General features: G+C 42.3%; 1 protein-coding gene across 1 annotated transcript in view; it reads left to right on the top strand.

Moving 5' to 3' along the window:
* Positions 1-343: 343 nt before the first annotated feature.
* Positions 344-25,040, top strand: part of LOC121008297 (E3 ubiquitin-protein ligase RNF213-like) — a 253,825-nt gene continuing 229,128 nt past the window's right edge. The window contains exons 1-5 of the mRNA XM_040440749.1: positions 344-454; positions 7,385-7,580; positions 10,910-10,962; positions 21,109-21,262; positions 21,357-21,509. Coding sequence (XP_040296683.1) covers positions 7,407-7,580; positions 10,910-10,962; positions 21,109-21,262; positions 21,357-21,509 — 534 coding nt within the window. The 5' untranslated portion in view covers positions 344-454; positions 7,385-7,406. The remainder of the gene's footprint in view (positions 455-7,384; positions 7,581-10,909; positions 10,963-21,108; positions 21,263-21,356; positions 21,510-25,040) is intronic.

Raw genomic sequence — 25,040 nt, 5'->3', positions numbered from 1 at the left:
TAGAGCCATTTTATGGCCCAAAAGTTCGGGTCCCCATTGACTTCAATGGGGTTCGGGTTCGGGGTCAAGTTCGGGTCCCGAACCCGAACTTTTTTTTTCAAGTTCTGCCGAACCCGAACATCCAGGTGTCCGCTCAACTCTACAGACAACCCCTTTAAACATAGGTGACCAGTCCAGTAACCTGGAAAACACTTTAGCTATTAGATTTATGTATTTGATAACCTTTCCTTTTCCTGTATGTGTGCCAATGTTTGATACCTTCACTTTCATTGTGTTGCAGAACATATCAAGCTTTGAAGCAGCTATGCGAGCAATGTATTGAAGAAAATATAGGGCACTGGGTATGGGTCTTACCAGTTCTCCATACGTTTTATCAGGTATCCAACACAGAGTCATTAATACCAAATCAAGAAGATGTATGGGCAGGTCTTGGAGGCCTAGCCTATTCTAAAAGGTAATGGTGATCATTTTTAATAATCTTTCTTGTGTAATATACCTTACAGAAGGCCCCTTTACACTACCCGATATTCTGGCAGATTATCTCTAACGAGCATTCGTATAAGCACTTGTTAGCGATAATCGACCCGATTAAAGGTGCCGCCGATTACCTGATGAACAAGCAAAATGCTTGTTCATCGGCTAATAGATCTTTGGTGCAGTCACCTAAATTATCTTTTGTGGGCAGCAGATGATTCTGTATGGGGATGAGTGATGGCATTAGTGATCGCTCTTGCCCATACTGTTGAGGGGATCACCACAGGTAAAAGCAGTGGTCACTTTCACTAACGAGCAGGAGATTATCGTGAAGGAATGCCTCTTCCTGACAATCATCTGCATCATCGAGCAGTGTAAAGGGGCCTTTAGATGTACATTGAAATTTGTTTGTCTATTCATTGAACCTACATACTAAGGCCTCATGCACACGACCGTTTTTTTTTGCGGTCCGCAAAAACTGGTTCCGTAGTTCCGTGATCAGTGTCCGTCTTTTCTTCCGTGGGTCTTCCTTGATTTTTGGAGGATCCACGGACATGAAGGAAAAAGTCGTTTTGGTGTCCGCCTGGCCGTGCGGAGCCAAACTGATCCGTCCTGACTTACAATGCAAGTCAATGGGGACGGATCCGTTTGACGTTGACACAATATGGTGCAATTGCAAACGGATCCGTCCCCCATTTACTTTCAATGTAAAGTCAGGAGTCCCTATTATACCATCGGATCGGAGTTTTCTCCAACCCGATGGTATATTTTAACTTGAAGCGTCCCCATCACCATGGGAACGCCTCTATGTTAAAATATACCATCGGATTTGAGTTATATCGTGAAAACTCAGATCCGACAGTATATTCTAACACAGAGGCGTTCCCATGGTGATGGGGACGCTTCAAGTTAGAATATACTAAGAACTGTGTACATGACTGCCCCCTGCTGCCTGGCAGCACCCGATCTCTTACAGGGGGCTTTGATCCTCACAATTAACCCCTCAGGTGGCCAGTGTGGCCCCCCCCCTCCCTCCCCTGTATTTAACTCATTGGTGGCCAGTGCGGCCTCCCCTCCCCCCCATCTAATTAAAATCCCCCCCCACCCCCCCATCATTGGTGGCAGCGGAGAGTTCCGATCAGAGTCCCAGTTTAATCGCTGGGGCTCTGATCGGTTACTATGGAAGCCAGGACGCTGGCTGTCATGGTTACTTAGCAATTTTAGAAGCATTATACTTACCTGTGCTGTCTGTGACCGGCCGGGCGCTCCTCCTACTGGTAAGTGACAGGTCTGTGCGGCGCATTGCCTATAGCACAAACCTGTCACTTACCAGTAGGAGGAGCGCCCGGCCAGCCACCAATGAATTAAATACAGGGGAGGGAGGAGGGCCGCACTGGCCACCAATGAGTTAAATACAGGGGAGGGATGGAGGGGGGGCCGCACTGGCCACCAATGAGTTAAATACAGGGGAGGGAGGGGGGCCACACTGGCCACCAATGAGTTAAATTGCGGCACCTGAGGGGTTAACTGTGCGGATCACAGCCGCCTATAACAGATCGGCTGCTGCCAGGCAGCAGGGGGCAGTCATGTACACAGTTCTTAGTATATTCTAACTTGAAGCGCCCCCATCACTATGGGAACGCCTCTGTGTTAGAATATACTGTCGGATCTGAGTTTTCACTAAGTGAAAACTCAGATCTAAAAAGCTTTTATGCAGACGGATCAGCGGATCCATCTGTGTGAAAGTAGCCTACGGATCACGGACGCGGATGACAATCTTGTGTGCATCCGTGTTTTTTCACGGACCCATTGACTTGAATGGGTCCGTGAACCGTTGTCCGTCCAAAAAATAGGACAGGTCCTATTTTTTTGACGGACAGGAAACACGGATCACGGACACGGATGAAAAACGGTTCATTTCCCGAGTTTTCAACGGACCCATTGAAAGTCAATGGGTCCGCAGAAAATCACGAAAAACGGAACAACGGACACTGATACGGATGCACACAACGGTCATGTGCATGAGGCCTAAATGAAATTCCCCAGTAGGCATTTCTTACTAAAAAGTTGCAGTGATATGATATCATCTCCACTGTGAATCTAGGTGCCTTTTGCCTAGTGATAGGGAAGGGTTCTGTTATCAGGAAGGTCTCACTTCTAAGGGATGTATTTATGTTAATAAGTATATATCACTGAATTTGATGTCTATTAATTTTTCACCTAAATGTCTGTTAATACACTTAAAGGCTATGTACACCATTTTGATGATTGCATTGTACTCATTTTGAGCGTCCATGACAATTGACTCTATAAAAATATTACATGATCCACCCCCTCACCTGAACGCCATAGAAAAAATAAAATAAAAACTGTGCTAAAACAATAATTTTTTTTGTCACCTTACATCACAAAAAGTGTAATACCAAGCGATTTAAAAAGTCATGAGCACCCTAAAATAGTAGCAATCAAACCATCATCTCATCCAGAAAAAAAATGAGACCCTACATAAGACAATCGCACAAAAAATAAAAAAAAATATGGCTCCCAGAATATGGAGACACTAAAACATGATTATTATTTTTTTGTTTCAAAAATGCTTTTATTGTGTAAAACTTAAATAAATAAATAAATAAAAAGTATACATATTGGGTATCGCCACATCCATAACGACCTGTTGTATAAAAATATCACATGACCTAACCCCTCAGGTGGACACCGTAAAAAAAATATAACAAAAACAACTGTCAAAGCCATTTCTTGTCATCTTACATCACAAAAAGTGTAATAGCAAGCGATCAAAAATTTATACGCACCCCAAAATTGTACCAATCAAACCGTCATCTCATCCTGAAAAAAATAAGCCCCTACATAAGACATTCGCCCAAAAAAAAAAAAAACTATGGTGCTCGGAATATGGAGACACAAAAATTTTATTTTTTTCAAAAATGCTTTATTATATAAAACTGAAACAAACAACCAAAAAAGGTAGTATTTGGTATTGTCGCGTCCGTAACCACCTGCTCTATAAAATTAGTACATGATCTAAACTGTCAGATGAACATTGTAAATAACAAAAAATAAAGATGGTGCCAAAACAGCTATTTTTTGTTACCTTGTCTCACAAAAAGTGTAATATAGAGCAACCAAATGTGACGTGGCAACTTAAAATTATCCCAGTGAAATCTGCCCTTTAATTCTTTTGGAACACCTAAAGGGTTAACAAAGTTTGTAAACTCAGTTTTGAATACCTTGAAGGGTGTAGTTTCCAAAATGGGGTAACTTTTTGAGAGTTTCTACTCTAGGAGTGCATCAGGGGGTCTTCAAATGTGACATGGCAACTTAAAATTATCCTAGTGAAATCTGCTCTCCAAAAACCATATGGCGCTCCTTTCCTTCTTTGCCCTGCCGTGTGCCCGTACAGGAGTTTACAACAACAAATGGAATCAGAGTAATAAATATTGAGTTTTGTTTGGCTGTTAACTAGAGATGAGCTAATTTCCGCTTATGAAATTCGTTCACACTTCGTTTGGTGGTAAAAGGTGAATTGCGTTATGGATTCCGTTACCACGGACCATAACGCATAATAGAAGTCATTATAGAAACCTTTTACCACCAAACGAAGTGTGAATGAATTTCAAAATATGAAATTCGCTCATCTCTACTGTTAAGCCTTGCTTTGTTACTGGAAAAAAAATGATTAAAATGGAAAATCTGCCAAAAAAGTGAAATTCTGAAATTTCATCTACATTTTTCTTTAATTCTTTTGGAACACCTAAAGGGTTAATAAAGTTTGTAAAACCAGTTTTAAATACCTTGAGGGGTGTAGTTTCTAAAATGGGGCAATTTATGGGTGGTTTCTGTTCTGTAAGCCCCACAAAGTGACTTCAGACCTGAACTGGTCCTTAAAAAGTAGGTTGTGGACATTTTCAGAAAAATTTATTTTTAAGCCTTCTAACGTCCCCAAAAAATAAAATTGCATTCACAAAATGATCCAAACATAAAGTAGATATATGTGAAATGTAAGTACGATGTGTCAAGAGAAAACATTCTCAGAATGGCTTACATAAGTAATAGTGTTCTAAAGTTATCACCTCATAAAGTGACACATGTCAAAGGCCTGGTCCTTAAGGTAAAAAATGGCAGGGTCCTGAAGGGGTTAAATACAGATATTGAAATAGAAAATAAAAAATAACAATTCTTTAAAAATATGTTAAACATAAAAATGTGATTTAAACAATAGGTCATTTTATGATGACACATTCCCTTTGAATAATAATTTTGAGGATTTACACACAGGATATCTGTGGTTGGATTGCTTGAATTGCTCTGAATTGTAACAAGAAACAGGGGAGTGGTGTATTGACTTTTAGGTCTTCTAGGACAGTGGTGCCCAACCATTTTTCGACTGAGGGCCGCACTAGACTTGGTATAAATTTTGCGGGCCGGAACCAGGTAGCTTTGCCAGAAAGAAATGCAAACGCTGTGAGGGGGCACGTGTGAGCATTACTACTGTGAGGAGGGCACATATCTGGCATAACTACTGTGAGGGGGCACATATCTGGGCATAACTACTATGAAGAGTGCACCTATCTGGGCATAACTACTTTCAGGGGGCACATATCTGGGCATAACTACTGTGAGGGGGCATGTGCGAGCATTACATCTGTGAAGAGGGCACATATCTTGGCATTATTACTGTGAGGGGGCACACATCTGGGCATAACTACTGTGAGGGGGCATGTGTGAGCATTACTACTGTGAAGAGGGCACATATCTTGGCATTATTACTGTGAGGGGGCATGTGATGTATACATGTGTGTAAGGTATGTAGTGCAGTATGTGATGATCACACATGTATACATCACATACTGCGCTGTCACCTTCTTCTGCAGGTCTACCTTGATGTCTGGTCTTTAGGCTTCAGTCAAATCCTCCACCGCCATGCTTGCGCCTTGTGCCCGACACCACCAGGAGCTGGCCCCCCCTCCTTTTATCTCCCGCTGGCTTCTCCTACAGCAGGGCGCTCTATCGCTCCAGTGCCCACCCAATCTTACCAATCAGGGGCGTAGCTAGAAATGACTGGGCCCCATAGCAAAAAAATTTATGCCCCCCCCCCCCCTCCCGGATTTCCCACCCCCACCGGACCTCCCACCCCTTCCAGAGCTCCCACCCAAATACCCCTCCAGGACCTCCCACCCCAACATACCCACACCCCTCCCTAGATCCCCCTCAGTGTCATCCACAGATCCCCCTCAGTGTCATCCACAGATCCCCCTCAGTGTCATCCACAGATCCCCCTCAGTGTCATCCACAGATCCCCCTCAGTGTCATCCACAGATCCCCCTCAGTGTCATCCACAGATCCCCCTCAGTGTCATCCACAGATCCCCCTCAGTGTCATCCACAGATCCCCCTCAGTGTCATCCACAGATCCCCCTCAGTGCCATCCACAGATCCCCCTCAGTGCCATCCACAGATCCCCCTCAGTGCCATCCACAGATCCCCCTCAGTGCCATCCACAGATCCCCCCTCAGTGTCATCCACAGATCCCCCCTCAGTGTCATCCACAGATCCCCCCCTCAGTGTCATCCACAGATCCCCCCTCAGTGTCATCCACAGATCCCCCCTCAGTGTCATCCACAGATCCCCCCTCAGTGTCATCCACAGATCCCCCCTCAGTGTCATCCACAGATCCCCCCTCAGTGTCATCCACAGATCCCCCCCTCAGTGTCATCCACAGATCCCCCCCTCAGTGTCATCCACAGATCCCCCCCTCAGTGTCATCCACAGATCCCCCCCTCAGTGTCATCCACAGATCCCCCCCTCAGTGTCATCCACAGATCCCCCCCTCAGTGTCATCCACAGATCCCCCCCCTCAGTGTCATCCACAGATCCCCCCCCTCAGTGTCATCCACAGATCCCCCCCTCAGTGTCATCCACAGATCCCCCCCTCAGTGTCATCCACAGATCCCCCCCTCAGTGTCATCCACAGATCCCCTCCCTCAGTGTCATCCACAGATATCCCCCCCGCAGTGTCATCCACAGATATCCCCCCCTCAGTGTCATCCACAGATATCCCCCCCTCAGTGTCATCCACAGATATCCCCCCCTCAGTGTCATCCACAGATATCCCCCCCTCAGTGTCATCCACAGATATCCCCCCCTCAGTGTCATCCACAGATATCCCCCCCTCAGTGTCATCCACAGATATCCCCCCCTCAGTGTCATCCACAGATATCCCCCCCTCAGTGTCATCCACAGATATCCCCCCCTCAGTGTCATCCACAGATATCCCCCCCTCAGTGTCATCCACAGATATCCCCCCCTCAGTGTCATCCACAGATATCCCCCCCTCAGTGTCATCCACAGATATCCCCCCCCTCAGTGTCATCCACAGATATCCCCCCCTCAGTGTCATCCACAGATATCCCCCCCCCCTCAGTGTCATCCACAGATATCCCCCCTCCTCAGTGTCATCCACAGATATCCTCCCCACCCAGAGCCGCCTCCTAGCTAATTTATTCACTGCACTTGCCTCTGTGAAATTGAAGAGGCCAGGAAGACAGTGCATGCGCACTTCGATGCCTCTGCCAGTGCGCCTGTGCGAGATTACGGGCGCTTCCCTTCAATTTCACAGAGGCAAGTGCAGTGAATAAATTAGCTAGGAGGCGGCGCTGGGCGGGGAGATTGCAGGCACAGGCAGCATCACTTTGCTGCCTGTGCCGTTCGCAGCGCGCCCTGCGCTAGTGCGCTGATAAAGTCCTGTTACTGCGCGGGCTGCATAACACGGCTTTGCGGGCCGTAGGTTGGGCATCACTGTTCTAGGAGACTACTAATCATGTGCTAGCCCTAAGTTAAGCACCAGTTTGGAGCAACTATGACTAAAATATATATTTTTTTTCTTTATTAAGTACCGGGGATGTTTTTGGAAAGATGGTTAAAAAAAAGTATTTACTTCAGTCACACCCAATGGTGATCCAATCATGGCTTTGTTTGATATCAGTCAACGAGATGGTGAAATTTTTAGATGAACTTCCAGTACCAATTGTGGCTGTTCTTAAAGCCTGTTACTTCAAAATTCCTGTTGTTGAATATTATCAACATGAGGTTAGTAGACCGTTCAGTATTATGTTTTTACTATTCAGTATAATGTAATATTTTAGAGGGGTTATTACAGTATCATCTATTTTAAAATGGGTAAGGTGTGATCAGTTTTGCTTAAAGGGGTTGTCGCTATTATATGCCATCAGTGTCAAATAATTGTGGGTTCCACCTCTGGGACCCACTCCTAATTTCACAACAGTGTCCCTGAAGTGAGGGAGAGTGTATGTGCCGCCAACCTCCATTCACCATTATGGAAGTTCCAAAAACAGCCAGCGCTGGGACAAGCACGGCCACCTCTCCATTCACTGCTATGGGACTTCTGAAAATAGCTATAGATAGGTGTGGGTCCCACCTCTGGGACACGCTCCTATCTAACATGATGGCATATCCTAGCGATATGCCATGAATATCCCAGATGGGACAACACCTTTAATGCATATGGTTAGGCTCTGTTCACACTAGCTAATGCTATTTCATGCTAATCTACCTATAAGTGAAACATTTTAACCATTAAAAAGGGGGTTCCAGTTTTAGGCCTCACGCGTACGACTGTATTTTTGGTCCATGTCCACGACCCATTCATTTTTATAGGTCTGCCAAAAATGCAGACAGCACACAGATGTCATCCATGTGCTATCCTCATACATGTGGCCGTTCTGTAGATTATAGAACATATCCTATTCTTGTCCATTTTGAGTGGGAAAATTGTGGAATGCACATGGCTATTATTTGTGTTTTGCAATGACACAGTTTGTGGACTGCAAAATAGATATGGTTGTGTGTATGAAGCCTTACATACACACTTACCGTAATCACTGTGTGAATGAGATTTTCTACAAAAGTCTTTTATACCATAAAATACTAGTAATGAAAACGCTCCTGTTTACATTCACAATCAGAAAACCTGTACAGTAGTCCTTCTCAGCTAGAAATTGGATACTGGAAGCTGCCCCCAGTCAGGCATTTTCCCTGCAAGACAAATTTAGTATTGCATGGTGGCCATTCAATTGCAGGTGGGCTTGAGTGAGAGAACTCGCAAACAGGGGCAGTGTGTCGTGACACCCAGGTACATTCCCAACTAGAAATCAAAAATACCTTCACAATGTGGAGGGGGAACAAAGCTTAACATTTACTAGGTATACAATAAAACAAAAAGATATAAAACACCACAAATATAGAGACAGAACATTATTCTGAAAAAGGCACCCCATGCTGGTAGTGAATCTTTCACCCTATTGGTAGCAGGTGTTAATACTTCAGAATGTATAACTGAACGGTCTTACCGGATCCTGTAGAAGTCTTTGGTATGGGTCAGGTACTGGATAGAGGACCTGTAATGGGGTGCCGAAGGCGCACTCTGTCTCCCATCAGCCGCAGACCTGCTGCTTAGCTTCGGGAGCGAGGATCTGTGTTTGACCTCGTTCCCAGGGCAGCTTTGCTAGCTGGGAGGCTCCCTGCTCCTAGGTCTGCCTTGAGTGCCGAGCTGATCACTCGGTGCTCGACTGGTTGATCTATCGGTCATGTGACGCTGGCCACGTCACATGACCTTCCTTTATACACGACTAATTACCTAAATGTAGTCCCTGATGCTCACTCCTGACGTGACACGTTTCTGTCCAATCGACTCATCAGGGGAAAAAAGTCAGAGACTAGAACGTTGGTTATGAACCAGACTACATAAATATGATATCTTGGAAATTGCAAAGAATGGCGCCTCCTCAGTAACTGAGAGTGGCATGTCCCTTAATAATGCATACCCTCCAGTGGGATCGGGTGTGCAGAAAAATAGAAAATATGCTCCTTAGGTTCTGGGGGTTCGCTTACCAGCAACAAGAAGTCATTAGTTGTGGTGTTTAAATGCCTGCTTGAGTGCGCCTCGCAAATGGGTCTGCCTCCTCCGGCCACACCGCAGATGTGATGTCACACGCATGTCCTGTGATCATGTGAGACAGAACAACCAATGAAAGGTAGAGTGAGAATGGGCACGTGATGCAGTGTATCCAGGATACCAGGGGGCGTCCTGGATACCTGTGTGACGCGACTGACACTACCCGTCAGTAACTACAAATCCTGCATCAGAGGAATAGGAAAAATGAGGCTTGATTGACTGTTAAATCTACCAGGCCACAGGAGCCTCTGCCTGTGGTAACATAATTAGCAACACACACACACTAATTGCATACACATAACAATTAAACCAATAAAAGGAAAACTGCCCTAGTAGGGGGCAGATACCCAGTAATGTATGTCGGTGTCTCTTACACCATCATTTATTAAAATAAGCTATGAATGGAGTATAGAATTGCTGGGGCAGGGGAATAATGGAGGTTGTTGACATGTGATTACAAGAGGATAGTTATTACCAAGAAAAGCCTCGTTCCTTTCACTACTGCTGCTATAATGTTTTGGTCTAAGGCTATCTTTAGCCCCAGACCAAGCATCATAAATAGGTGCTATAAGGCCTCATGCTCACAACCGTAAAAAACATATCCGCAAAAAATACAGATGATGTCCGTGTGCATTCCGTATTTTGCAGAACGGAACAGCTGGTCCCTAATAGAACAGTACTATCCTAGTTCGTAATGCGGCCAATAATAGGACATGTTCTATTTTTTTGCAGAACGGAAATGCAGACATATGGAAACGGAATAACTTCCATTTTTTTCTTGCATATCCTTTGAAATGAATGGTTCCGTATACGGTCCGCAAAAAGAACGGAAAGAAAATACGTTTGTGTGCATGAGGCCTAAGCAGCTAAAGTTGAGCTGCTCATTTAGTCCTTGAGAAGCTGAGGTTCTGAGATAGAAATTCCAGCGAGCTTCCCTCTGGAGGAGCTTTCTATCCCAATTACAACCCCTTGTAGGGGGTTTTACCATATTTATGCCCATGAATAGAATTTTGTCTCTGCCATTATGACTTTGATGAACATGAATGGATATGGGTGTATCCCTCCTATTAGTGTTGTCATTCAAATGTTCCCCCACCGTCCTATAGAGGGGATTAATTTATCACCTAAAATGCAAATGTGGCATGGAGTATATAGGCAAGACCATACGAGAATTTCGTAGGAGGGTTGGGGAACATTTGAATTACTTCACTAACCTCATTTATTAGCACTGTACTGTAAACGTGTGGCAGATTGTTGGTATGGGATGCACACCAAAAATGTGCACTGTCTGAACATACTGTATCATTTCTATGATTGTAACATTCTTAGTTGGATCATAGAAATGGTTACTTTTTATCTAAGAAAGGTATTCGACGAGATAAATAATTTTGAGACTTAGTGGCCTATAAGAAAATTTGACTTCTTATTTGTGTTTTTCTTTCAGAAAGTTGAAGATGTTTTGAAAAAAATACTACAGATTATGAAAAAACAAGGAAAGTAAGTAGATTCCATTTGACATTAACCCTTTCGCTGCCATGGATGTTTGCACATTTTGCACCTGTTGTGGACAGGACAGTTTTCACAGTTTTGACATGCTCAAAAATCGTATTTTTCACTTTATAAAACGCAATTTTTTCCCCCAAAAGTTGGAGAAATATGTCTGTGCGCCTTATAAAGTGAATACTAGTGAGCGCTTCAATTATGGAAGCGCTCACTAGTATGCTTTAGGTGCCGGGAGTAGGGAGTGAAGCGCTGCAACCCCCCTGGGCTTCTTTCCTGGGGTCAGCGCTGCACTGTCCTGACCCCGTACAGCACTGCACTCAGTCAGGTGACAGTGCAGTGCCGGACGGAGAAGACAGGGAGCGCAACTGCTGCAGGAGATGGAGGAGCTGCGGCGCAGGAGAGGTAACAGAAGTTATTTTTTTTTATTCTGATGTGAGTTCTTATGGGGGTTCTGGCAAGGAATGAGGGCTGATCTGAGCTCTGATGGGGGGGGGCTGACAATGAGGGCTGGTTTGAGGTCTGATGGGGGTTCTGGCAAATAACTATGGGGAGTCTGACAATGAGGGCTGATCTGAGGTCTGGTGGGGGGATCTGACAGTGAGGGCTGATTTGAGGTTGGATAGGGGTCTGAAATAAAGGGCTGATATAAGGTCTGATGGGGTCTGACATGGAGTGCTGATATGTGGGTCTGATGTGATGTCTTGATATGGGGGTCTAATCCGATGTCCTGATATTTATGGGGGTCTGATCTGAGGATCTGATATGAGGTCTGATGAAAAATATTTTATTCTTGTTTTCCTCCTCTAAAACCTGTCTTATCATCGGGTACGTCTTATAAAGCGAAAATTATGGTATATTTCAAAATAAAAACAAATCATGCTAACCACTGTATTTTATGAAAATAGAAACCTGGCATAGAATGCCACTCAGCACTTTATACAGACTTCATGCAACTTGTCGTCAAAGTGTCATTTTTATATATATATATATATATATATATATATATATATATATATATATATATAGCATAAAAGTTTATATATTAGTGGGTAAAATTGTGACCCAAGCAGAAAGTTATATGCACTACACCTACTAATAATAAACTTTCAGCGTGTGCACAGCTCATGCATACCACTTAGGCCTAAATGTACATGCACATATCTTCATATAACCAAGCTGGAATTTTTTTTTAAGGTAGCACAATCTATAAAATACAGGTATTTGCACTCCTTTAAAAATAAGTGAGTGCACCCTCGAAACCTATATATTTCCCGAAGGCAGAAAATGTGATGGTTGCAGTTGCCTTCAAGAACTGTTGACAACCATGTCTACATTTTATGTAACTTTGTGACAAATGGAAATATTTTAAAAATGAAATGCCTCAGATGAAAGATTTACACCTTAAACTCACATACAAGCAGAACTTTACCCATAAAAACAAAGTCAATGTAATATATACCACAACAAGAGCTAATGCACTTAAAGGCAACCTGTCAGCAGCAAAAAACATTCCAAACCGCAAGCAGCAGTACCTTAATCCCTTTGCTACCAGTGCCATACGTGTATGGCGCTAGAGCGATGGGCAAACATGGCGCCTGCTCGCACGTGCAGCGGGCGTCATGGCCGGCGGGTCTCAGCTATTTCAAACAGTAATAAAAAGCCTTTAGATGCCGTGATCAAGTGAGATAATGGCATCTAAAGGGTGAAAAACCAGCTCTGCGGCCAATGAGGATGCCGGTAATTGAATTCAATGCCCTAGGTCTTGCTGAAGAGACTAAGGCCTCTTTCACACAGGTGTCCTGGATTTGCTCCGGATGCGTCGCGTGTGCATTGCGGGAAAACCGCGTGAGTAGGCACGCAATTGCAGTCAGTTTTGACTGAGATTGCATTCCAATGTTCAGTTTTTTCCGTGCGAGTGCAATGCGTTTTGGATGCGCGTGAAAAAATAAATGAATGTGGTACCCAGACTTCTTCACTGAAGTTCGGGTTTGGGTTAGGGGTTCTATTCGTTTTATTATTTTCATTATAAGAAATGAGCAATTCTGACATTTAAATGGAAATAAAAAATCCTTGAATGTTCAGAATTAAAAACAAACAATTGGATTTTGTAGGCTCAAATATGAGCTTCAAAATCATAAGAAAAAGTTAAAAATTAATTTTTTTAAATTATATTAAAAATTTGAAAAAAATTAACGTTTAAATCACCCCCCTCTCCATATAATAATAAAAATAAATACATAAATAACAAAAAATATAAACATTATGGGTATCACCGCGACCGAAAACACCTGTACTATTAAAGTATAAAAATATTTTTCCAATATAGTGAATGGCGTAACAGAAAAAGGGATCAAAATGTAAATTTTGCCATTTTTTCATTGATTCTCTTCCGAAATATTATTTTATAAAATGTGATCAAAAAGTCACACACACTTCAAAATGGTATCAATAGAAACAACAGATTGTCCCGCAGAAAATGAGCTCAGTAGACAATAAAAAGTTATGGGGGTCAGAATATGGTGATGTAAAAAAAACAATTTTTTTTCAATGTTTAAATTTATTTTTACACTATTTAGACATAAGAAAAATGTGGTATCGTTGTAATCGTACTGACCCAGAGAATGAAGGTCATGGGTCAGTTTTTCCGCAAACCCATTTTGAATTTTTTTTCCCACTACATTGTATGCCATATTAAATGGTGGCATTATAAAGTACAACTTGTCCTGCAAAGAAAATAAGCCCTCATACAGCTATGTGAACAGAAAAATATAAAAAGTTATGGCTCAAGGAAGATGGGGAAGAAAAATGAAAAAAAAAAAAAAAACTCTGGTATCCTAAGTGTTAAAGTAGCCAGCAGTGTGTTTCTAATGATCATTTTCTTCCTGCAGTCAGATGCGGTAAAAGCATGAAAACTTTCTTCTATCCCCTGTGCACGCTGTTTTCCAGTCATGCTTTAAGTCAAGGGGGCAGCGGCCTCCTTGCTTCAAGTCAAGAGAACCATGCCCCCTTCCCTCCCCCTTCGCCTGTGACTGACAGCACTTATGCACTAAAGTTTGGCCGCTGCCCCCTTGACTTCAAGCATGACTGGAAAATAGAGCGTGCAGGGGATAAGAGAACGTTTTTCATGTTTTTAATGCATCTGACTGCAGGAAGAAAATGATCATTAGAAACACACTGCTGGCTACTTTAAGGTACTGCTTGCGGTTTGGAATGGTTCCCTTTAACAACACTTAGGCTACATTCACACGTCAGTATTTTTCTATATCCCGATTTTCGGTCCGTTTTTTGCGGATCCGTTGTTCCTGAAAATGTTTCCGTATGTCATCCGTATGTCATCCGTTTTTTGCGGATCCGCAAAAAACGGAAACATGTATAAATTTCAATAAGCAAATAAAGTTGTTTGGATTTCTTTGAAAAAAAAAATAATAATAATAAAAATTTTAAATGTCATTTCCAGGAACGGAATCCGCATAAAACGGATGACATACGTAATGACATCCAAATGTCTTCCGTTTTTTGCGGATCCATTGACTTTGTATTGTACCAGGATCCGAATTTTGCGGAAAAGAATAGGACATGTTTTATATTTAAACGGACATGCGGAACGGAACAACGGAAACGGACAGCACACATTGTGCTGTCCGATTTTTTTTTACAGGACCCATTGAAAATGAATAGGTCCAGATCTGTTCCGCAAAAAACGGAACAGATCAGGAAAGAAAAAACGGACGTGTGAATGGACCCTTAAATAGAGGCCATAGAATTTTGCTGTCATTAACATGTTAAAAATATATAATATATACAGCAAACAGCTGTCATGTTACCAAAATCTACATTTTCAGAGAATGTACAGGATACTTTTGAAAAAGCATCTGTTAATCTCTGCACACAACAGCCTTCATGCAACTTTGCAACAAGCAGTGATTATTAGCGAAAATTGGACAAAAATTTAAATTTGAGACTAAAATGCATCCTTATGCACATAATATTTTGCAGAAACTGTAAGATTTGAGGAGTTCATACAGTCATGGCCGTAAATGTTGTCACCCCTGAAATTTTTCAAGAAAATTAAGTATTTCTCACAGTAAAGTATTGCAGTAACACATGTTTGCTATACACATGTTTATTCTCTGTGTGTATGGGAACAAAACCAAAAAAGGGAGGAAAAAAAGCAAATTGGACATAATGTCACACCAAACTCCAAAAATTGGCTGGACAAAATTATTGGCACCCTTTCAAAATTGTGGATAAATAAGATTGTTTCAAGCATGTGATGCTCCTTTTAAACTCACCTGGGGCAAGTAACAGGTGTGGGCAATATAAAAGTCTCACATGAAAGCAGATAAAAAGGAGAGACGTTCACTTAGTCTTTGCATTGTGTGTCTGTGTGCGCCACACTAAGCATGGACAACAGAAAGAGGAGAACTGTCTGAGGACTTGAGAACCAAAATTGTGGAAAAATATCAACAATCTCAAGGTTACAAGTCCATCTCCAGAGATCTAGATTTGCCTTTGTCCACAGTGCGCAACATTATCAAGAAGTTTGCAACCCATGGCACTGTAGCTAATCTCCCTGGGCGTGGACGGAAGAGAGAAATTGATGAAAGATGTCAACGCAGGATAGTCCAGATGGTGGATAGGTAGCCCCAAACAAGTTCCAAAGATATTCAAGCTGTCCTGCAGGCTCAAGGAGCATTAGTGTCAGAGCAAACTATCTGTCGACATTTAAATGAAATGAAACGCTATGGCAGGAGACCCAGGAGGACCCCATTGCTGACACAGAGACATAAAAAAGCAAGACTACATTTTGCAAAAATGAACTTGAGTAAGCCAAAATCCTTCTGGGAAAACATCTTGTGGAGAGATAAGACCAAGATAGAGCTTTTTGGTAAAGCACATCATTCTACTGTTTAGCGAAAATGGAATGAGGCCTACAAAGAAAAGAACACAGTATCTACAGTGAAATATGGTGGAGGTTCATTGATGTTTTGGGGTTGTTTTGCTGCCTCTGGCACTGGGTGCCTTGAATGTGTGCAAATAATGGGGTAAGCAGCACTCCAGGTCCCAATTTGGGGACAAACGCCGATAATAAAAATATGGTGAGATGGTGCCCGCAGATGGGGATCCTGGCTGGGGGTCCCGTCAAGTAGCAAGATATAGAGAAATCCACATTGGATTTCTCTATATCTTGAATGTGTGCAAGGCATAATGAAATCTGAGGATTACCAATGGATTTTGGGTCGCACTGTAGAGCCCAGTGTCAGAAAGCTGGGTTTGCGTCCGAGATCTTGGGTCTTCCAGCAGGACAATGACCCCAAACATACGTCAAAAAGGACCAAGAAATGGATGGCAACAAAGCGCTGGAGAGTTCTGAAGTGGCCAGCAATGAGTCCAGATCTAAATCCCATTGAACACCTGTGGAGAGATTTTAAAATTGCTGTTGGGAAAAGGTGCCCTTCCAATAAAAGAGCAGTTTGCTAAGGAAGAGTGGTCCAAAATTCTGGGTGAGCGGTGTCAGAAGCTTATTGATGGCTATAGGAAGCAACTGATTTCAGTTATTTTTTCCAAAGGGTGTGCAACCAAATATTAAGTTAAGGGTGCCAATAATTTTGTCCAGCCCATTTTTGGAGTTTGGTGTGACATTATGTCCAATTTGCTTTTTTTCCTCCCTTTTTTGGTTTTGTTCCAATACACACAAAGGGAATAACATGTGTATAGCAAAACATATGTTACTGCAATACTTTTCTGTGAGAAATACATTTTCTTGAAAAATTTCAGGGGTGCCAACATTTATGGGCATGACTGTACATACCACAAATGTCAAAACTTAATCAGGCATGTGTTGCATAAATTGCAATAATGCAGCAACCAACTTCTGCATGCAAGAAAATTATTAGTAGTATATAATAATATCCTGTGGCTAGGGGATAACTTCTAACAACCGGAATACCCCTTTAAAGCGTCATAACTCCAGTTCTGATGAACTGTTGGCGAGCCAGGTGTTGCATTCATAATATGGGCACAAAAAATCCCCTATATTACACCCCTCTAAAAATTTGCTCAATACTGTTTTTTTTTTAAACTGGGTACTGTATTTTTTGCCCTAAAAGACGCACTTTTTTCGCCCAAAGTGGGGGGGAAATGCCCCTGCGTCTTATGGGGCGAATACTATTGAGCGCTTCCATTATGGAAGTGCTCAATAGTACCGGAGGAGCGGGAAGCAGTGAAGGAGGAGAGGTAAGTGGATATATTTTTTTTATTTGCTCTGAGGCTGGGGGCGGACATGAGACCGATGGCTGGGGGCGGACATGAGGCCGGACATGAGGCCGATGGCTGGGGGAGCACATGAGGCCGATGGATGGGGGAGGACATGAGGCCGATAGCAAACATGAGGCCGATGGCTGGGGGCGGACATGAGGCCGATGGCTGGGGGCGGACATGAGGCCGATGGCTGGGGGCGGACATGAGGCCGATGGCTGGGGGCGGACATGAGGCCGATGGCTGGGGGCGGACTTGAGGCCGATGGCTGGGGGCTGATATATGGCTGGGGCTGATCTGAGGCATGGGGGATGCTGATCTGAGGTCTGAATGGAGGGGTCTTATTTATATTGGGGCTATTAGCTGAGGTCTGATTGGGGTCGGTCTGATTGTGGGTCTGATCTTAGGTCGTATTGGGGTCTTATTAACATTTGGAGTCTGTTCTGAGGTCTCATTGAGAGTCTGATTAACATTGGGGGTCTGATTGCTGGTCTGATCTGAGGTTTAATGAAATTTTTATTTATTTATTGTCCTCCTCTAAAACCTTGGTGCGTCTTTAGGGCCAGTGCGTCTTGTAGAGCGAAAAATGCAGTAAATAAAAAAGGTAGTTTATGGCAGGAGTCAGGGGGCCAAAATTATTTTCTGACTCGTGAAAATCTTTTACATCTGTCAGAAGAGTTTTTCCCCTCCTGTGATAATCATCGCTATTACTGCAGCTGTAACTCAGTAGAGAACTGATCTGTACTGTATATTTTGCTGTATAGATCAAGTATGGACAGGGTAGGGATAGTGTAAATTGTAAACTTTATTGATGCTTGTATGATTGGTGTGCTTGGTGCAACTACTTTGGCGCTGTGATACGGAAGCTTGTAAATGTCTAGGACATAGTATCAATAATTGGCTTAATTAGGCTTAGAGAGGTGATTAGATGAGCAGGTGCACATCTTCACATTCCTTTTCTGGAAAAAAAAACATGTGACAGCAAGCATGCTCTCTGATGGGGGAAGGCAGTTTATTACATGCACAGAAGGCCATGTACAGTTACACAGGGAGAGAGAATCTACAGTATGTCTCTTTGGCTGATTTATACTAGAATATTCCAGGCTTTGGTACAGTAAGAGATGTAAGCCTGTCTTATTTCAAAGCTGACAATATAGAAGTCAAGGATCACTATTCTAGCGGTTCCACATCAGCAGATATAGCCTTTAAAATAGGATCTGGAGTTAGAGCTACAGGTATATGCAGCTTTCTGAGACCAATTTCTAAGGGATGTAAATCAAGATGTATTGTGGGTAGTGCTGTGGTCATGTTTTAATGCTTAGATTGTCAGCTTTAAAACAAGACTTGGCTTACATCTCTATCTGCTGCACAGCCAGAGATCCAGCCATCAGTAGTAAGGATGTATGAGATACGTCCTTGACTACTGAAGTGCCACCCTGCAAGGCAGACTTTTTTTTTTCATTTTTGTATTTTACTTATTTTGAGCTGGCGATCATTTTTCCAGTTGGCATTTACTAAAATTTTAAAACATTTTTTCCTCTACAGCTCTGTTTTAGTGCATCGGAAGACTGTTGTTTCTCATAATAAAAATATGAGAAGCTGCTTTGACATTTAAAGGAGTTATCCCACCATTGCATGTCATATTTATGTTATAGATTGTACAAAAAGAAGAGTATTTGCCATTTTCATGCAGTTACAAATGATCCAGTGAAGAATTATGACATTTACTTCCCTACTATGGTGCCACCTAGTAGTAAAGTGTATAGCAATGTGTATGTCCATTTACTGAGCTGAGTGCTGCTGGTCACACATGCTCAGTCACTCTCCCCTCAGCCAGATCTCTGGATAGCAATCCTCTATTCACTGCAGTGCATGTAATTTTAACTTATTTGCAGTGAACACTGACGATAGAGATGAGTGCAGAGAGGACGTTACAGCCTGAGCAATGCTGGAGTTGGAGAAGTGAATAGCCGGTAAACCTTTCACTGCCCTCCAACAGAAACCATAAAATTTACACTTTGACTGCCCTAGACCACCTGGAATCCTTACACTAACCCAGTCACTGCCCTAGACCACCAAGGATCCTGAAATAAACCCTTTTACCTCCCTAAGCTGCCAGAGATTCTACCACTAACCCCTTAACTGCCCTAGACCACCAGGGATGCTTGCATTAACCCCATTGCCGTAGACCACCAGGCATATTGCTATTAACTCCCTCACTGGCACTGTTCAAAAGGCATACAACTCCTTCACTGCCCTGGACCACCACAGGAACAGACATTACCCCTTTTATTGTCCTAGATTACTAAAGATGTAGACAGTAGCCTTCACCGTACTAGTTCTGGATGCTGTTTAATACAGATACTGTGTGGCCCCTGCATTTCTAGCTGCTTTATAGGGTGCTGTGTGTTGATATTTGTTTGATGCATTTTATAGGCGGATACAGTGCCCGGGTCCCTAACTGTCCCACTCACAAAGGCTTAGAAGGAAGAAATCTAGCGATACAGTTTAAAGTGCGGCCCTAAGCCGGCGGCCATGAAAATAAGTTGTGCGGGGGGAGGGGGGGCCCAAGTTGAACTGTTACCCCATTGCTTATGAGCCTTTAGTTATGCACTTTCTAGAGCAGTGGTGGCAAACCGGTTAGAGGCAGAGTGCCCAAACTGCAACCGAAAACCAACTTATTTATCGCAAAGTGCCAACACAGCAATCTAACCTGAATCCTACAGTCCAGTATAGTATATATTCCACGTACTTTATCATTTAGCTATAATAGCTGCCTACATTCAGTGCGCTGCCTGTGCTGTTCATAGTGCGCCATGCGCTGCTGAATGGCAGGAAAAGTCTAAGTATTGGTACACCATAGACTTTTTCCAGGGCATAGATGCCTACAGAGAGGGCTCTGAGTGCCGCCTCTGGCACCTGTGCCATAGGTTCACCACCACTGTTCTAGGGTATGTTCGCATTCAGCAGATTTGCCACCACTGAGTTGCATGCAGCAAATCCACAACACTTTACAGTACCAGCAAAGTTGATGAGATTTAAGAAATCTTAGCCACATGCTGTGAAACAAATTCACAGTGTAAATTATTCTGTGGTGCGGATTTTAAGGCAACATCCACAGTTACTGAAATGCTGTAAATCTGCCATCACAAATTTTTGTGTTGTAAATCTGCAGCATTGTACAGGACCAGCAAAGTGAATGAGTCTGTAGCAATTCTCATCCATACAGTGTGGAACAAATCTGCTGCAGACATTGACTTGTGCAGATTTTAAATCTTCAGTTTGTCATATTCTGCTCCAAATTTCATCAAAAAAGTCAATGTTTCAGTCACATGTGGACATACACTTAGCTGTGGATTTCACCCTCTGCCAAGCTTAGGGTGAAACCCGTGGCAGACTTGCACTGAAATGTACTTTAAACTTGTAGCTGTGGCCTTACACCTAAAAAAAAAATTCATATGGATGAGGAAGTTCTCCATTTTGGGCTAACTTTTCACACATTGTATCTTTTTTATAGAATTCCCCTTGTTATCATGTCCTTTAGGCCAGAGCTACATGTGGCAGTTGCAAAAAAATCAGAGTTGGATTTCTTTGCGATTGTCACCGTATTAGCATATTGCATTGTGACATCATTGATATACATAACATGAAACGTTGCACGACTTTCTTGCCATGTAGCAAATGTCGCAGTGTAGCTGTACCCTTTTTTCTGTCTCGCCACACATCTCGCTGTGTAGCCCCACGTCTTATGTTCATTCTACAGTGGATATAGAATGTGATAAATTGAAGCAGTTAAAAAAAAACAGTAATGTTCCCATCTTGTTAATGATACGTAGAGCTCTATATTTACTGTTATTTTCTCCTTTTTGTGACCATTTTCAGACCTTTGGATCCAGAGTCATTTGAGAAGTGTTGTAAAGCCAGCCTTGGCCTGCACTATGAAATCCTCAATAATAAATTGCTGCACATTTATTCTGAGCTAGCAGCTCTGTCTGCAGAGATCATCTTAACCTTTTTAAGATTTGCAGGCTTGTCGGTACGTGTGCATTTCCGTTTCATGTATAAGTGATACTTCATATGGTTTCACTGTTTGAGCGAACAAACCATTTTGTTTGTTTTTTGTGCCTTAGAACGAAGGTGATGAAACGAAATCATTACAACCTGAAATAGAGAAAGTGTTTGACAGCACAATGTCACTAACAATAAAATGGCTCAAAGATGTGTATGGGCACAAATTTACTTTTGAGTACCACATGCTAAAAAGATTTCCTCTTGAAATGAAGGTAACTTTTCAATTTTAATGTTAAAGGTGTCCTACTAGAAAGTAAATGTATAGAAAGATTGTTTATTTTACTTAAAAAATGTGTTAATGGTTATTACTAATATTTCTTATATAGTGAGATGTGACTATAAAGTTCACTGCTGAGAAATTCTGATGACATGTCAGGCGCAGTGGCCAATGGGATATTTGTATTAAAACTACATGTTTAGTGGGTTCTAAACCAAACTACTAAATACAACAATATTGAAAACCTCATTTCTCACAGCTATCTAACAGTAGTCTTATTGCTCATAGCAAACAGAGTTAAGCTTGTGTTCTTTACAGTTTATTTTCCCCGTAATAGCAGCAGGATTGTACAGTTTTGAAAAAATCGATTTGACATGTCTGTTTCAGTAACTAATTCAGTAACCTATAAAATGACAATTCTGGAACATTTCCCCTTCGGACTCTATGTTGTGCCGTTCTTCTGTTATGCCTGATAGACCTTTATACATAGAGGTACAGATGGGTGTTACCAGCTGGGGGTGTGTCCCTGCACAGTCTGACATTGTCCAATTAGTGCTGCCAGTGCAGGCTGCACAGGGACACGCCCCCAGCTGATAACTCTGTGGTGCCATTCTTCTGTTATCAGTATAGATGCTCCAGAATTATTACATAATTAACAGCAAGAAGCTTCTAAAACAGATATATCATGAGAGGTAACAGGTTCTCTAAGTATAACAGGGCCAGTTTTCTTGTTAGACAGTCCTAATAGACTGAGGTGCCAATTTATTAAGACTGACGTTTAGTGCGTCCATCTTAAATGATGTGCAGGTGTAAAATGAAGCAATTTTTTTTTTAAGAGACTCATTCCTCTTAATGATTTTAGCTCCTCTTGGGTTTTCTGTGTGAGTGAAACTAAAATCTAGGAGCTGCTGTAGAATCCAAGTGTAAATAATGGTATATCTGCATACAACCCCCCCTTCCCCTTACTGCCCACAGCGCACCCACTTTTTAAAATGTGGGGAGTGTGGAATAAACAAGCAAATCTTGCAATTTTTTGCTGCAAAAAAAGCAAAGATTTAAATAGATAAATTACAAGTTTTACTGAAACTTTTCCTACAAAAACATGGTGCTTTCATACTGCATTTTATTTTTGGGTGACAGGTCCTGTTTAAAATGAGCAGCATGGTCATACTTTCTGATTTTGATACATCCTCATACACCATTTTGGCCATTTCCCCTCCGCTCACAGTATTTTTTGAGATCAACATCCCAAGTACACAGATATTTTCTCAATTCATTTCTCTAGGCCCTACTGGCAATTCTTGCAGAAACTACACCTTCCACCCTTTCACTCCTTGAAGACAGAGTTCTCATCCTTATATTTTATCATTGTTTTATGTCCAAATTACTGCAAAATGCACTGCCTTTTGAACACAAATCAAAACAAATATTTCAAACCTGTACTAGAAATAGATCTAGTACAAAAAATAAATAAATATTGGGGGAGATTTATAAAAAAAAAAAAAAAAAGACCAAGGGTGTCCAAATGGGAAATGGAAAACAGTATCCACCCAATACAGCCACAAAGGACACCCGTAGTTGTAACTCTGTACTAGCTCCCAAGTGAAACAAACGAAAAAACAAGAGAACGGAGCTCATAGTACCAATAGTAAAAATATGTTTTATTATAACCTGATTGAAAGGTGTGTATATATATAAAGAAATAAATAAATAATATGCCATTAAAAAGTGAATGGGAGCAGAAAAAGAGAGCCACCCTGGGATAGCACACAAATCAGTTGTAAAAAATAGTGATCAATGGAGTGGAGTATATATGGTGCAATGACCAAAAAATGACCTAAATACAGGGTGAGTCAGCAGTCAAAAATAAACCTACACGGCAAAAAAACTACTACAGTAGGGTTTGTATTGCAAGTGCAACATGAATGAAATGGGAAACAAACCACAGTAGAGACCAGGTATAGAATTTCCTGAGTCAAATGCCGTATGGGTAAAAAAGGAACAGAGACTCACCAGAAAAAGACCGTGTGCTATGTCACCCAGGATGACGCTACCCCAACGCGCATTTCGGCGTGCCTTCGTCTGGGGGGAACGCCATCACTGTGAATCGTGTATTTACAGGCTCTCTCAACCAATCAAACGTTGATTATACATACTTGTCCTCAGCCGTGCATGTGTAATGGCGCGCAGGGCTCCAGTCAAACCGCGCCCAACTACCTCCCGGCCGGCGTCCCGCATACACGCCCACATAACGTGCCAAAGTCACATTATCGAACGATAGCGGCGTAAGGACGCACAGGCGAGAGGCGCCGGGGGCGCGCGCGCACACCACAGGAGAGGAGAAGGACAACAACATACATCATATTATACAACAGCATGCATCATATCGTATAACCAGATTATCTCCGCAAAGATGTGACACGAGTTGTATGCACCTCCCTTGATTCCATAAATGGTACCAAAAATACAGCTGTTACATACTAAATACATGGAGCAAAAATACATATACCAAAACGAGTGTGAATACATAATGCAAAGTGGATACAAGTTTGCAATGTAGGGTAGTACAAATAATTATAATAGTAATGATGTTACGTAATACCTAATACAAACCGGATTCCAAAAAAGTTGGGACACTAAACAAATTGTGAATAAAAACTGAATGCAATGATGTGGAGATGGCAAATGTCAATATTTTATTTGTAATAGAACGTAGATGACAGATCAAACGTTTAATCCGAGTAAATGTATAATTTTAAAGGAAAAATACGTTGATTCAAAATTTCACGGTGTCAACAAATCCCCAAAAAGTTGGGACAAGTAGCAATAAGAGGCTGGAAAAAGTAAATTTGAGCATAACGAAGAGCTGGAAGACCAATTAACACTAATTAGGTCAATTGGCAACATGATTGGGTATAAAAAGAGCTTCTCAGAGTGGCAGTGTCTCTCAGAAGCCAAGATGGGTAGAGGATCACCAATTCCCACAATGTTGCACAGAAAGATAGTGGAGCAATATCAGAAAGGTGTTACCCAGCGAAAAATTGCAAAGACTTTTCATCTATCATCATCAACTGTGCATAACATCATCCGAAGATTCAGAGACTCTGGAACAATCTCTGTGCGTCAAGGGTCAAGGCCGTAAAACCATACTGGATGCCCGTGATCTCCGGGCCCTTAAACGACACTGCACCACAAACAGGAATGCTACTGTAAAGGAAATCACAGAATGGGCTCAGGAATACTTCCAGAAACCATTGTCAGTGAACACAATCCACCGTGCTATCCGCCATTGCCAGCTGAAACTCTACAGTGCAAAGAAGAAGCCATTTCTCAGCAAGATCCACAAGCTCAGGCGTTTTCACTGGGCCAGGGATCATTTAAAATGGAGTGTGGCAAAATGGAAGACTGTTCTGTGGTCAGACGAGTCACGATTCGAAGTTCTTTTTGGAAATCTGGGACGCCATGTCATCCGGACCAAAGAGGACAAGGACAACCCAAGTTGTTATCAACGCTCAGTTCAGAAGCC

Source organism: Bufo bufo, chromosome 1 (genome assembly GCF_905171765.1).
Source record: "Bufo bufo chromosome 1, aBufBuf1.1, whole genome shotgun sequence".
NCBI lineage: Eukaryota > Metazoa > Chordata > Amphibia > Anura > Bufonidae > Bufo > Bufo bufo.
Note: the sequence above shows the minus strand (reverse complement) of the source record. Positions and strands in the feature narration are given on the sequence as shown.